This window comes from Phaenicophaeus curvirostris, unplaced genomic scaffold, assembly GCF_032191515.1.
Source record: "Phaenicophaeus curvirostris isolate KB17595 unplaced genomic scaffold, BPBGC_Pcur_1.0 scaffold_219, whole genome shotgun sequence".
Lineage (NCBI taxonomy): Eukaryota > Metazoa > Chordata > Aves > Cuculiformes > Cuculidae > Phaenicophaeus > Phaenicophaeus curvirostris.
In genome coordinates, this window is record NW_027206834.1 from 69,745 (window position 1) to 83,560 (window position 13,816).

The 13,816-nt window shown below is 43.3% G+C and overlaps 1 protein-coding gene across 1 annotated transcript; it reads left to right on the forward strand.

The window, feature by feature from the left end:
- The first annotated feature begins 562 nt into the window (after positions 1-562).
- On the forward strand, positions 563-4,841 carry LOC138734788 (centrosomal protein of 85 kDa-like). Its single transcript, XM_069882599.1, has 4 exons — positions 563-804; positions 2,310-2,443; positions 2,716-2,780; positions 3,609-4,841. Exons 1-4 carry the CDS (start codon positions 563-565, stop codon positions 4,839-4,841), a joined length of 1,674 nt encoding a protein of 557 aa, XP_069738700.1.
- The last annotated feature ends 8,975 nt before the right edge of the window (positions 4,842-13,816 follow it).

Consider the following 13,816-nt stretch of genomic DNA (forward strand, 5'->3'; position numbering starts at 1 on the left):
TTTTGGAATGTAATCTGAAAGGGTAATGATGAAAATCAGTCATCTCGAATGATAGCCCGCTTCATCACTTTTTATGCAATGCTTTAGTATCATGTTCAAATTAACACAAGAAAATTCTACAAGGGTGGACCAGGTTGGAGTAGGCTTTGAGCAACCTGATCTAGGGGAAGGTGTCCCTGCCCTTGGCAGGAGTGTTGGAAATGGATGATGTTCCCACCAAAAACATTTTATGAGTCTATGGTTCTTCAAACTTGTGATCCTCTGACTTCCACAGCCTCCATCACCCTGACCCTCCCCCTGCTGCCCCCCCACCCCCAGCCCTGACATGACACGCCCCAACAAACCCCACCCCCAGCCCTACCCCTCTTTGTGACACCACAGTAAACTCCCCACCCCTGTCCAGACACCCCGCAGGCAGCAGCCCTCAGTGCTGTCGGGGCTGTGCCTAGACTGGCAGCACTTCTCTGCCTGGCAGTGACGAGAATCAGTTCTTGGTTCTTCTCACCCTCCCCTCACAACCTCCCCACCCCTACGCTCTCTCCACCCCCATCCCCATTGTACCATGCAGCGCCTCACCAAGCACCTGAGGCGGGCATGGGAGCGACTGTCATGCCGCAGCGCTTCTGCGGCTGTTGATGTGGCTGATGAGCCCGATGAGCCCAATGAGCCCAACGAGCGCAACGAGCCCCAGGAGAAGAGCCGGGACGGACTGCACAGCGTAGCCATCAGTGGTCACCTGGCCAAGGCGCATAAGCACCAGTGGTGGAAGAGGCTTCGCATCAAGAGACAGTCTGCAAAGAAATCGTAAGGCTCAGGCAATGCCTGTTGCTAAGTCTCCAGCCCCTTGGCTGGAAGAGGGAGGAGGACTGCCCAAGCTGGGACAGGAGCCGGTGGATGCTCCACTCTGCCCTACACTGCCGTGCCCTTCCCTGCTCTGCTCTGCTAGACTGGTGCCTGTGAGAAACCTTGTGTGGAGCTCAGCAGGCCTTCGTCCAAGCAGAGATGGCTCCTTTCCTCTTGTCTGACTGAACACCTGGCTTGAGCAGGGCATGTGCTTCCAGGAAGACACCACACAGCCGTGCCGTTGCTGTTTAGAAATCCCTAATCCCCTCTGTCTCTGGGACATGTCTGATGTGGGACTGATCAGGGTTAAAACCAGAGTTCTATACAGGCTTTCCAGTCTCCATAGATGTAGGTAGCCTCCAGAGACTCCTGCCTTCCAAGACACAGTCTCTTTTGCTGTGCTTGATGGCTGGGCAGCCCTGCTGGAGGCAGAGGCCAGTGCCTGGGCACAGGAGTCTCTTTGGGCAGGGAGCCCAGCGGTGGGTGAATGAACTGCATTATGCCTAGGAGCTGAGCATGCCTTGTCCTGCTACAAACCACTGCCTGACACTTCATGGCACTAGATCTCAACTTCAGTCCTTCTTCCCCTGCCCCTCTCTCAGCCTGGATTGATGGGAAGCAGGAGGGAAAGGTGCCTGTAGTAAAAGTCCCTTTAGGAAGACAGCAAGCTTAAGGATTTGCTCTATCAAAACAAGATGTTCATTCCCTTGCCTCCAGGCTTCTGGCAAAGTATCAGTATGGCGTTAACACACCATTTAGCGGAGCAGACTTGACCTGGAGCATGTTGTTAATGTTTTCTTTCCTTGTTTGTTTGAGGGTTTTGTTTTGGTTTTAGTTCTGCTTATGAAGCAAACCTGAAAGCAGTCTCTCTCTGGAGCACCAAGAGACCCTCTGCCACGGGTGTTAGAAGAGAATGCCTATGCAAAGTAGTTAAGCAGTGCAGTGCTTGGAATGCAACCCCCATCTTTCTTGGTCCCTTGCTACTCCACTTAGGAGCTCTTTAAAAAAACGGCTCCTGAGACTATCCGTGGGAATACCTGAATCCCTTCAAAATGAGGACTGGGTTTGAGGAGATGTTAGCCGAGCATGATGTGAAGAGTTGTTGTAGCATTACTGCAGCATCCTGATGAGGTACAAGCCTTGTAGCTAGATGTCGGTATTCCAGTGGGCTTATTATCCTCCCCGACCCTCGAAGCAAAGAGGGGATTTATCAGATGCGACTGTAGCCAGCAGGGATGAGTTACTCCAGGGACAAGAATAGGTGGCAGTAGCATGAACGTGCCTGTAGTCAGTGTTTCAGTCTCCACTACTAGAGTCGTGCAGTAAGTTGTGTGTGAGTTACCCTTTCTCAGAGGTCTATGAATATAGGTAGAATGGCAAAGAAATGGCCGTTAAATTCCAGCAGAAAGTGTATGCAAGTGTGTGTGTATTTTTGCGGAATGCATTCCCTTCCTTTCTGTGTGTAGTGTTACTGACCATCAGAAGGATGATGCAGAAGATGACAAGACAGAAGGATGTTCTGCGTGGGGCACAAAAGGCCAGGAAAAAATGGAGGCGGCTGCAGCCTTTCCCAAGGATGAACCTATATCGATGAAAGAAGGTAGGACACTTGACCATGGAGGAGGCTATGGGGACAGATAGGAGTGGCCTGTATTCTGTGCCTTCCGACAATGGGCTGGACAATGACATTATCCACGAGCAGAGAGAGACGGAGCATGCTCATGTTCCATTTTGGGGAAGGATGGCAATGGTAATTTCGTAATGAATTAGAAGGGCCACGTCTTCCAGATTCTCTGATGGGGAAAAGCAGATGGGGAAAAGCAGTGTGAAAAAGCTTCCACAGCTCCTTTGTGCTTTTTGCCTCCTTTGCAGATGATTTTCCCATATTAGACATTGAAAATGAAGAAAATGATGAGGACGTCTTGAAGGACTCTGAGGTAGAATGATAAAATCTGTAGTTATGGCACAAAATTGCACACGGTATTGGAGGAATGGTCTCAGCAGTGCCAAGTCAAAAGGGGCAATCACTTTCCTAGTCCTGCCGGCCAAACTGCTCTTGCTGGAAGCCACGATGCAATTCGCCTTCTTGGCTGCCTGGCAATCCTTCCTACTCATATTCAGCACCTATTGAGCAACACCCCCCAGCCCCTTCTCCACCAGCCAGCTTTCCAGTCACTCTTGCCCTTCTCTGAAGGAGGCAGTGGAGCCCCACTGGGCTGACCTGCTTCTGGACTCCTTTTCCTCTGCTGCTTCTGCCACACCTTCTCACGGGGACCTTGACGCACCAGTGCTGTAGACAAGATGTTCAATTAGGACTGAGACAATGTTAGGGCAATCTAATGACTTGGCTCTCCTAGTAGCTGCCCTTTGAGCTTGATTTCTAGTAGAGGACTGATGCAGTTAAGCCTCCTGCCACTTAGAGTCCTCCGAAAACCTAGGTGGCTTCTGCTGCGAGAAGAAATGCCTTTCCACCACTCAGCTCTCTTGCAGATCCCATCCGTGTCAAAGGATTGCCCATAGGACCCACAATCTAGACAAACAGGTGCTTCTGCCTCGCCCCTGTGCATCTTGGGCTGGTGTACTTAAGCCCCTTTCAAAAGCCCTACTCAACAGAAATGCCAAAGATGTTCTCGGTGTTTCTCCCTTCTCTTCCATCCCTCACCTCTAACATTTTATGCATGTTTTCAAAGAGGGAGCTTTGTGCGTGGCAATGGGTTGAGAAGGAGCCAGTGCCAGTGCTCACGTATCTCTTTTAAATTACACAGAAGGAATCTGTGCCTTCCGACGATGAGCTGGACAATGGCATTGTTCCAGAAGATGGCAGAGACGGAGCATGTTCGCGATCTATTTTGGAGCGGCATGGTAATGGTGAAGAAGATAGCAAACCTATGTCAGCCATCTGTGAAGCATTTGGACAGACATATGCAACTCTGGGACAGTTTGCAGCAGCTGAAAAGAAGGAATTACAACTCAATGAACTTATAAAACTGATTTCAAACAAATCTAGTGAAGAGAAAAAGAAGATGGAGGAGAAACTTAAAAGTAGAGACCAATATATTAATAGCCTGAAAAAGCAATGCCTGAAGATGTCTGAGCAAAGCAAAGAAAAACAAAGACAAATTGAAACCTTAATGAAATATCTGACTGATCTACGAACGCTGTATGATATACAAGGGCAGACTAAACAGCTACAAATTTTAGAAGAGAAGAACAAGCAGCTTCAAGAAACTACGACTGAGTTAGAAACGAAGCTCCTAGAGGTCCGGTCACAGTGCAGAGAGAGAGAATTGCAACTCGTGTGTCAGAAGGAAAAAGAAAAAGAGCTGGTCACAGTGGTACGGGGTTTACAACAGAGAGTGGAAAAATGCCTGGAAGATGGTGCTCGCCTTCCCCTGTTGGACAAAAACCAGCTTCTGAGTGAGAATGAATGTCTCAAAGAGAAGAATGAGAAAGCCAGTAAGGTCATAGAGAATCAGCAAAATCAGATAGCTGCACTGATTTTAGACATGCAGTCTATGCAAGAGAACCTTTTGCAAGAAAATCAGGTAGTGGAGCAGATGATAAAAGGACTGGAAGAAAAAGACAGGAAAATAGAGCAGTTAAAAAACATTTTCTCGGAAAATCAAAGACTGATGGAAGAGAATGCCACTCTGAAAGAGCAGATGCGGCAGGTGGAAGATTCCAGGCAGCCAGTATCGGAGAAGATGCATATAGCAGACCAGTTGTTCAAGGAAATGTCCCATTGCATATTTGAGTTGAAAGCACTGTGCAGTATTCTGACTCAGAAAGCCCAGGGTGAGGAGCCAAATCTTTCCTTACCGCCGGAAATACAATCACTGAGCTGTTCAGCTGATGAGAATGAAAATTACTGCAGCGCAGAAAGCCTTCCAAAGAAGCTCTTGGACGTTTCTCAGTTACGAAAGGACATTGATGAATTAAGGACTATGATGTCAGACCGTTGTGCTCAGGACATCGCGGACAATTGTACCACTCAATAACAACATTTATTAAATGCTGCTGTGTCACAAGTCTTTGCATTTTTATTTGCATCATTGAATGGAGTGGTACAAACTACAAGAAATCTTTTCTCCAAACTCCTGAATGTAGGAACAAGCTGTGAAGAATGATTATTTGGATGCTCCGTTTCCTTCATTAGGGCTCATTTTATTATTTTACCTAGTTTCTGGAATCAAAGCATCAAAACAGCCATGCTGCTACTACTCTCAGTCTTCTAAGTTAGAATCATAGAATAATTTTTTCAGGAAAGAGCCTGAAGATCCTTGATTCCAACAGGAATCTTAACACTTCCAAGTTCACCTCATAAACCACGTCCATAAGTGCCACATCTACACTTTTTCTGAATACTTCCAATGAAAGCTAGGCAAGCACTTCCTCGGGAAGCCTGTGCCAGTGCTTGGTTGCCCGTTGAGTGAAGAGCCTTTCTGAATCTCCCATCCAGTCCTCCCCAGGAACCACTTACGGCCGTTCTATACTCTCCTATGACTTTCCGCTTGGAAAAGGACAGCCACATTCACCTCGACCCAATCTACTTTCAGGTAGCTCTAGACAGCAGTAAGGTTTCCCCTCAGCTTCCTGTTTTCTACTTCAAACAAGCCCAGTTCCTACGCGCCTCCTCCGAGCAGTTGTTCTCTAGACCATGCACCATGTCTTTTGCTGGAGGTGTTTACCCTTTTTTTTGCTTTGTCTCAACCTATATAGTTTTTAGCATGGCAGGAAAAAACAGTGGGTTTTTTGCATGGCAACAGGTAAAGAAGGAGTCGGTGTCACTTCTCAAGTACCTCTCTTATATTACACAGACTAATTCTGTGGCTTCTGAGGACAGGCTGGCCAATGATCTGATCCCACCTCCCTCCTCTGGGAAGGCTTGAGATGGGATTGTGCTCCAGGTCAAGGACTAGCACAGACCTACTGCTAACAGTCAGTTACCAGGAGTTTTTTTGCCTTAAAATGCAGAAAAAAGAGCTCTAAAGAGCAATCCTCAGTCCTCCAGGGAGTCTAGGCAAAAGATGGTGGCTGGGCTTCTGGTAGCCATGGAAGCTTTGCAGATCTCACGGGGATCTGATGGATTTGTAGCCTGCTGAGGGGTAAGATGTGAAGAAGCGGCACAAGCTGGAAGAGGGGGAATCCCACCTGAGGAGAACTATTAGACATTCTGGGGGCCTGAAAGGGTCAAAGACAGAATAATGAAAGCCAAGAGCCTGGAGAGCAATATTCTGTCTGGCCTGAAAGGGTCAGGAACAGAGTATCATGCCAACAACAAAGCTGCTCCTCCTGAAAGGGAGGTTGTGGACTATCAGGGCTCTTGGCAACATGCTTAGTTTCTCATCATTCCAGGGCCCGAGTTAAATATATTTCAAGAACACCTGCAGGTCTAAGATAAGACCAGCACAAACAGAAGAATGTGTGAATCCTTGAACAGACACGTAGTCCCTCACTTGTAGAACTTACATAACTTGTATTCTCACGGTAAGAATAGCAGTAATGTAAACAGTGCACTCAAGCTTGGTAGAAACTGACAAGCTCTCCCAGGAGAGTATAAAAACTCTGGTTGAGGAATAAAGATTTGCTACTTGCCACCAGAGCAGTAGTCCGTCTAGTCTCTCTTAGACGTCCCTGTGAGCTGGTCTCCGTCATTTGGTGCCGAAACCCGGGATACTCGGTTGCTAAAGGACAGGACGTCGCTCGCCTTCACGAGCCGCGGTTGGTAAGTTGAAATCGAGGGCGAGGACAAGGGATTTTGAGGCAGACGAAAGAAAAGAGAAAGAGAGAGAAGAATAGAAAGAAAGAGAAAAGGAAAAAAGAGAAGAAGAATAATAAAAAAAAAAAAAAAAAAAAAAATGGGCATTGCTTTCAGTAATGAACGTAACATCTTTGCAAGTATGTTAAAGTCCCTGCTTTGTGCTAGGGGGGTAAAAGTTACAAGAAAACAAGTTGATCATTTTTTAGATTTCGTACAAGAAGTTTGTCCATGGTTTCCTAAAGACAGTACAATTAATGTTGAAACTTGGAATAAGGTAGGAGATAAGATTCAAGGCTATTATACTATTCATGGGCCTGAAAAGGTCCCTATTGATGCCTTCACCTTGTCGTCTCTGGTTAAAGAATGTTTAAGAGGGGACACAGGTGATGAAAAGTGGGTAAGAGAAACGCGCTCCTCCATTAAACGACTGTATCCTTCGCTTCCCCGTTCTAAATCTCTGGATGCTTTTCCTTCTTCGCCCCCCGCCACCCCCCCACCCAGGGTCCCGGAGCTCCGCTCCAGCCGCTCACCACCACCACTGCCGCCACGAAACCAAGTGGTGCTGCAATCGTCTGCACTTCACACAATACCACGGAACGTAAACGGACCATTGGGGGGTGGCTTTACTAACTTGTAATTAGAATGATTGTCAATAATTCGATTGGGAATCTTTGTTTTACCTGGGGTCATTAATGCAGGCTGTACTGGAACGATTTAAGCAAGAGTATGAATGCTGTCTCCACTAGTGTTACGAACACCATTTCCACTAGTATTAATACCAACAGATAGCCGAATAGTGTATTTAATTTTATTCAAAGCAATTGTGTTCCAAGCTGACTCTGTAGAGCATGACTCACAAAGATTTGAGTCCATTAGAATCCCTGAAATACATTTGGCTTAGTCCCTATAAACTCAGCCTCTTATGTTGAAATGTAGTGTAACCCTTAGCTGTGCACGTTCCACTAATCTTGTGGGGGAGAGATGTATTAAATACAATGGGAATAGACATTGGAATCATGAACGAGTGAAAAATTGGGTACATTTCAAAATTTAGTGGAAGAGCAAATAGATCACGGGCATACAGTCCCATTTAATAGTCCTTGGAACATACCCGTATTTGTAATAAAAAAGAAATCTAGAAAATGGCATTTATTACATGACTTTTCTAGACAAACTACAAGAGACCCTAGATAAGCAAGCAGACAATATCACCGCTAGATAAGTGTTGCTTAAACGATCAGCCTAAAAGAATGCAAAGATGGACTTAGTACATTGTTAATTGCATGATCACCTGTTACAAAGATTGCTTGTTTTACCAGAATTGACTGATGCCGACTTTATGAGAGCGATGCAAGTAATAGCTTGAATGCCTATGCCTCCTGACTTTATATCAAAGGGCACTAGAATCATTCAACTGATTTGTTTTTCAGCAGTTGCACCCCATGAAGAGACAGAGGCTGTGGTTCAACTGACCAGTCCGTGATTCTATCAATACAGAAACTACAAAAGATTACCATAAGTGAAATATTTGTTAGACAATCGACATAAGCCTTATTAGATAATGCATCTGCGTAATTTAAGTGTTGTATGTTCCCGGTACCGTGTGTAATTTAAACATCCGTAACATGGAAAAATTGTGGATCCAATAGTAATAACCAACATTGTATGACTGTATTCGGCTAGCTGAGAAATGAGTGGGTGTGCGTATGTGTGTTTGAAGCGCTTCAAACGTTTGTAAGACTTAAAAATTGTTTTTGATTAACCTTGAAAATATATCTCTGGGACCTTTCAATCTCAAATGTCCACTAAGCCGGCAAACAGGTAGATTTACCTGGAGATCTTTGGAATGAAAGGCTTCAGAAGGAAAAGTTTTAAAATACCTAGTAAAAGAAAAAAGTTTTAAAATGCCTAGCAAAACATGCAGCTGTATGTGTGTGAGTGCCCCCCCCACCCCCCGCCCTCCCACCCTTCTCTTTCCTTTCTAAGTTTTTTTTTCCTTTCAGCTTTGCAGCAGTCTAAAGGAGTTAACGGTGTTATCTTTCTAGGAAAATGTTGTGAGAACACTCTGCATTCCAATGTTGCTCGTCAGCAATTGCTGGGTCCTAGTGCAGACAACCTTTAGGGATAATTGAGGCAATAATAGACGAAAATTCAAAAGCTTCATTACAAATTATTGAGTAGATATTTTACCACATTAACCCCAAAAACTATATTCACTAAAATTGAAATGATTATAATGATAATCACTAAAGGAAGAAAAAGAAGTGTTCAGTTATTAGGCCAAGGCTCAACAATCATTTATATCACAATGATAAATGAATATGCTAAGTGCTGCATAGCAAATATTTTGAATTTATAAGTAGATCTAATAGATTATCCAGAAAGTATTGACATCCATTTACCCAGTCATGGCATTATTGAACCATCTACTTCTCCATGGAATTCTCCTATATTTGTAGTGAAAAAGAAAACAGGTAAATGGAGATTATTGCAAGATCTTCGGGCAGTAAATAAGACCATGCATCCCATGGGTGCTCTGCAACCTGGGCTACCTAGCCCTATGGCAATACCACCAAATTATCAGAAAATAATAATTGATTTAAAGGACTGTTTTTATACAATATTGTTAGATCCCGATGATTGCCAGAGATTTGCTTTTAGTGTTCCTTCTGTCAATTACAGTGAACCTATGGACCGATATCAATGGAAAGTTTTACCTCAAGGTATGGCGAATAGTCCCACTTTATGTCAGAAATTTGTAAACAAAAGTCTTCAACAAACTAGATTGTGTTTTCCAACATTAATTTGCATTCACTATATGGATGGTATTTTGTTGGCTGCTGAATCTGTGGAATTACTGACAGCAGCCTATTCTCATATGGAACAACAATTAGAGCGAAATGGGCTGAAGATAGCCCAAGATAAAATACAGCGAACTTTTCCTTTTAAATACCTAGGATTTCAATTGTATCCTAAGTATTTTGCACCACAGAAAATTGCTCTTTCAGTACAACATCTGACAACCTTGAATGATTTCCAAAAACTTTTAGGTGACATCAATTGGATACGGCCGTTTCTGAAACTCACCACTTCTGACCTCAGCCCTTTATTTAAGATATTGGAAGGAAACCCTGACCCTAATTCCCCTCGTGGCTTGACTGAGGAAGCCTCTCAAGCCTTGACAAAAGTAGAAAAGGCCATGACAGATGCGAGATTAAATTACACTGACATAAATAAGCCTTGGGAATTAATTATTCTTCCCACTAAATTATCTCCTACATGAGTATTGTATCAGGATGGAATCCTCTGTTGGATTCATGGCTGTCATGGTCAGAATGTTGTCTTAAAATCGTACCCCCATAAAGTTGCAGAGTGTGTGCAACAAGGTCGAAAATTAAGTATAATTTATCTTGGAAAAGAGCCAGTAAAAATAATCTTGCCTTATAAACCTGATCAAATTACATGGTTGCTCAATATGACGGATGACTTTGCCTTATCCCTTGCAAATTTTCCAGGACAAATATCTAACAAGTACCCATTAAACAAATTACTCAGTTTTGCAACATATCACTCTATTGTTTTTCCCAAAATTGTAAAACAAGCACCTTTACAGGATGCTTTGACTGTATATACTGACGGATCTTCAAATGGTCGTGCTGTACTATTATCACCACCTGATCATTTTGTTTGGATTTTACAGGATGTTTCTGCACAAATGGCTGAACTATATGCTGTTTACCAGGCATTACTGAAATATGCGCAACCTTTGAACATTATTACTGATAGTTTGTATATTGTACAGGCTCTGTGTATGCTTGAAACAGTACCAATGATACATTCTAAAGTAACTTTCATTCAACAGCATTTAAGTCTTATACAGTCCCTGTTGCTGCCCAGTTTTTGTGGGGCACATTCGTAGTCATTCTAATCTGCCTGGTCCTATGGCACAAGGCAATCAATTAGCTGATGATCTGACAAAACCGCAAGTATATAATATATGTAAGGCTAAACAACTCCATGAATTACATCACTTATCTGCCCGTACCTTAAGAAAAATGTGTAATATTACACGAGAACAAGCACGATTGATCGTTAAAGATTGCTCCTCTTGTGCTCCATTACTGCCTGCCCCTCACTACGGCGTTAACCCTAGAGGCTTGTTGCCTAATGATTTATGGCAAATGGACGTTACTCATATTCCAGCTTTTGGGAAACTTTCGTATGTTCATGTCACCATAGACACTTTTTCACATTTTTCCGTTGCATCTGCTCTGTCAGGGGAGAAATTATTGCACGTATGTACACATTTACTTCATTGCTTTAGTGTTATGGGGATTCCGAAAACGATAAAAACTGACAACGGCCCTGCCTACATTAGTCAAGGATTCAAAACCTTTTGTCAACAATTTTCTATTCAACACAAGACAGGCATTCCGTATAACCCGCAAGGACAAGGTATAGTTGAGAAATACAATCACCTTCTAAAAACTCAAATTAATAAACTAAAAAGGGGGGACATGGGGAATAAAGGATACCCCATTTTCCTTATTATCACATGCCTTATTTGTTCTGAATTTTTTTTACATTAGATGAAGATGGTCAGTCTGCTGCTGACAGACATTGGGATTATAAAAATAACAATAAGCCTGAGATATATTGGAAAGATCCAATGGATGGAAAAATACGTGGTCCTGATCCGGTACTAATCTGGGGCAGAGGGTATGTTTGTGTATTTCCAACAGATGAAACCTCACCCCGGTGGATTCCAGAACGGTGCGTCCGACATGCCAAAAACAAAAATGGGAAAGCTGCGGAGACGAATGCAAAGACTGTCGTTGAGCAGAGACTGGGAGACGAGGATCCGGTTGGTAGCAATGCTGCTGAGCACCCTATGGCTGATACAACACAGATGTAAGGCAGAAACCTATTGGGCTTTTGTCCCCAATCCTCCTGTTATCCATCCAGTTACATGGGAAGAACCAGTGGACATACCTGTATACAATAATCAGACTATATTTATGGGACAATATTCTGATAAACATATTGTGGCCTTTTCGGCAAACTTTAACTTTTCTGGAAAAATAGATGGTAATCCAATGTGTTTTCAGACTAATCGTACTGAATTATTGTGTGAAGAAGTGATTGTTCAGCATGATTGGGATACTAATGTGTCGGCAGGGATTCATTGGGCTTTAGATTTTTATTATCCAAATCTTACGAATGGAAGTAAAGGTTCTGGAGTACCCCCGCCGCATATTCCCCCATGCCGAAATTTATCTCCTTCACAGATGGATTTTACACCATCTTGGAGAGTGTGTCACACTAATGAAACAACATGTTCAAATACATCTCTATGTGACTGGAATATAATTAATAAACAATTGCGGCCAATAAATTTAGTTTCTGGAATATGGACAAAAAATAATCGTACATTCTGTTCTAATTTATGGAAGGCTGTTGCCGCCATGGGAAAAGTTAAGGCAAAAAAACTAAATATTACATGGACTCAAATAGGATCAGTATGGGCAATGGGAGAGACACAAAATGTCATTGAGTTTTATATGCGGGCTTGTGTTCCAGAACCTTATGCGTTCCTAAGTGGAATGTTGACCATTATTAATAATACAGTTAATTGTACCAACTGTCAAATTTCCAATTGCATGAACAGCACTAGTGATCCTTTCTTATTGGTAAAACAGCCTGATTATGTATATTTACCTGTCAATCTATCGCAAAACTGGTATGCGGATAGAGGATCAGAAATATTGAAAAAGGCAACGCAGCAACTCATGCACCGGCATAAGAGAATGATTGGACTAATAATAGCAGGAATTACAGCCTTAATTACTGCTATTACTGTAACAACAGTAGCCTCCATTTCTTTGACCACAAGTATTCAAACAGCCACGTATGTCAATGAGCTATCAATAAACATATCAAAGGCATTCCAAAATCAAATCAATTGGGATGAGAAAATTGAACTACGTTTAAATTCGCTTAAAGACACTGTTGATATTATGGGGAAACAATTGCAGATCTTAGCAACTCGAGAATCCCTTTTGTGCCATGTAAAGTATCGTACTATTTGTGTAACTCCAGTGACATATAATTGCACTGTATTCTCATGGCACAAAATCCAAAGTCACTTACAAAGCATTTGGGATAATGCCAATACTTCTTTGGACCTGGACGAATTGAGGCAACATATTCAAGATATGTTAAATTCTCATAAGATAGATCTATCTGTAGCTGAACAGACAGAAACTTTTGTCAATGCTTTAAAATCTGCTTTTCCGTCTTTTGAATCTTTCAAACAAGGGATTTATGGCCTGATAATAATTGCTGTTGTAATCTTGTTGGGACTACTTGTCTGTCCATATGTACTAAGACTTATCATAAAACAATTCCGACAAGTAATAGTAGATTTGAGAAAAATTAAATTGGAACATATTAGAGACAAGCCAATACCACTTTCAATTTAACAAATAAGAAAGGGTGGAATGAGGAGAACTATTAGACATTCTGGGGGCCTGAAAGGGTCAAAGACAGAATAATGAAAGCCAAGAGCCTGGAGAGCAATATTCTGTCTGGCCTGAAAGGGTCAGGAACAGAGTATCATGCCAACAACAAAGCTGCTCCTCCTGAAAGGGAGGTTGTGGACTATCAGGGCTCTTGGCAACATGCTTAGTTTCTCATCATTCCAGGGCCCGAGTTAAATATATTTCAAGAACACCTGCAGGTCTAAGATAAGACCAGCACAAACAGAAGAATGTGTGAATCCTTGAACAGACACGTAGTCCCTCACTTGTAGAACTTACATAACTTGTATTCTCACGGTAAGAATAGCAGTAATGTAAACAGTGCACTCAAGCTTGGTAGAAACTGACAAGCTCTCCCAGGAGAGTATAAAAACTGTGGTTGAGGAATAAAGATTTGCTACTTGCCACCAGAGCAGTAGTCCGTCTAGTCTCTCTTAGACGTCCCTGTGAGCTGGTCTCCGTCACCCACCTCCACCTAAGAAGAACTTTTTCTCTTCTGAGGGTGGTGAGAGAGCGATGTCAGGGAGCAGCACGGGCACTCTCCCTCGCGGACTGGGAGCCAACGAGATCCCCACGGCCGGCGGGGCAGGGCCCAGCCTCGCCCGATGTGAGCAAGAGAAGCAGGCGGTGCCAGGGCAGGCAGCTGGGGCAGCCGAGAGCCCAGAGGGTTGAA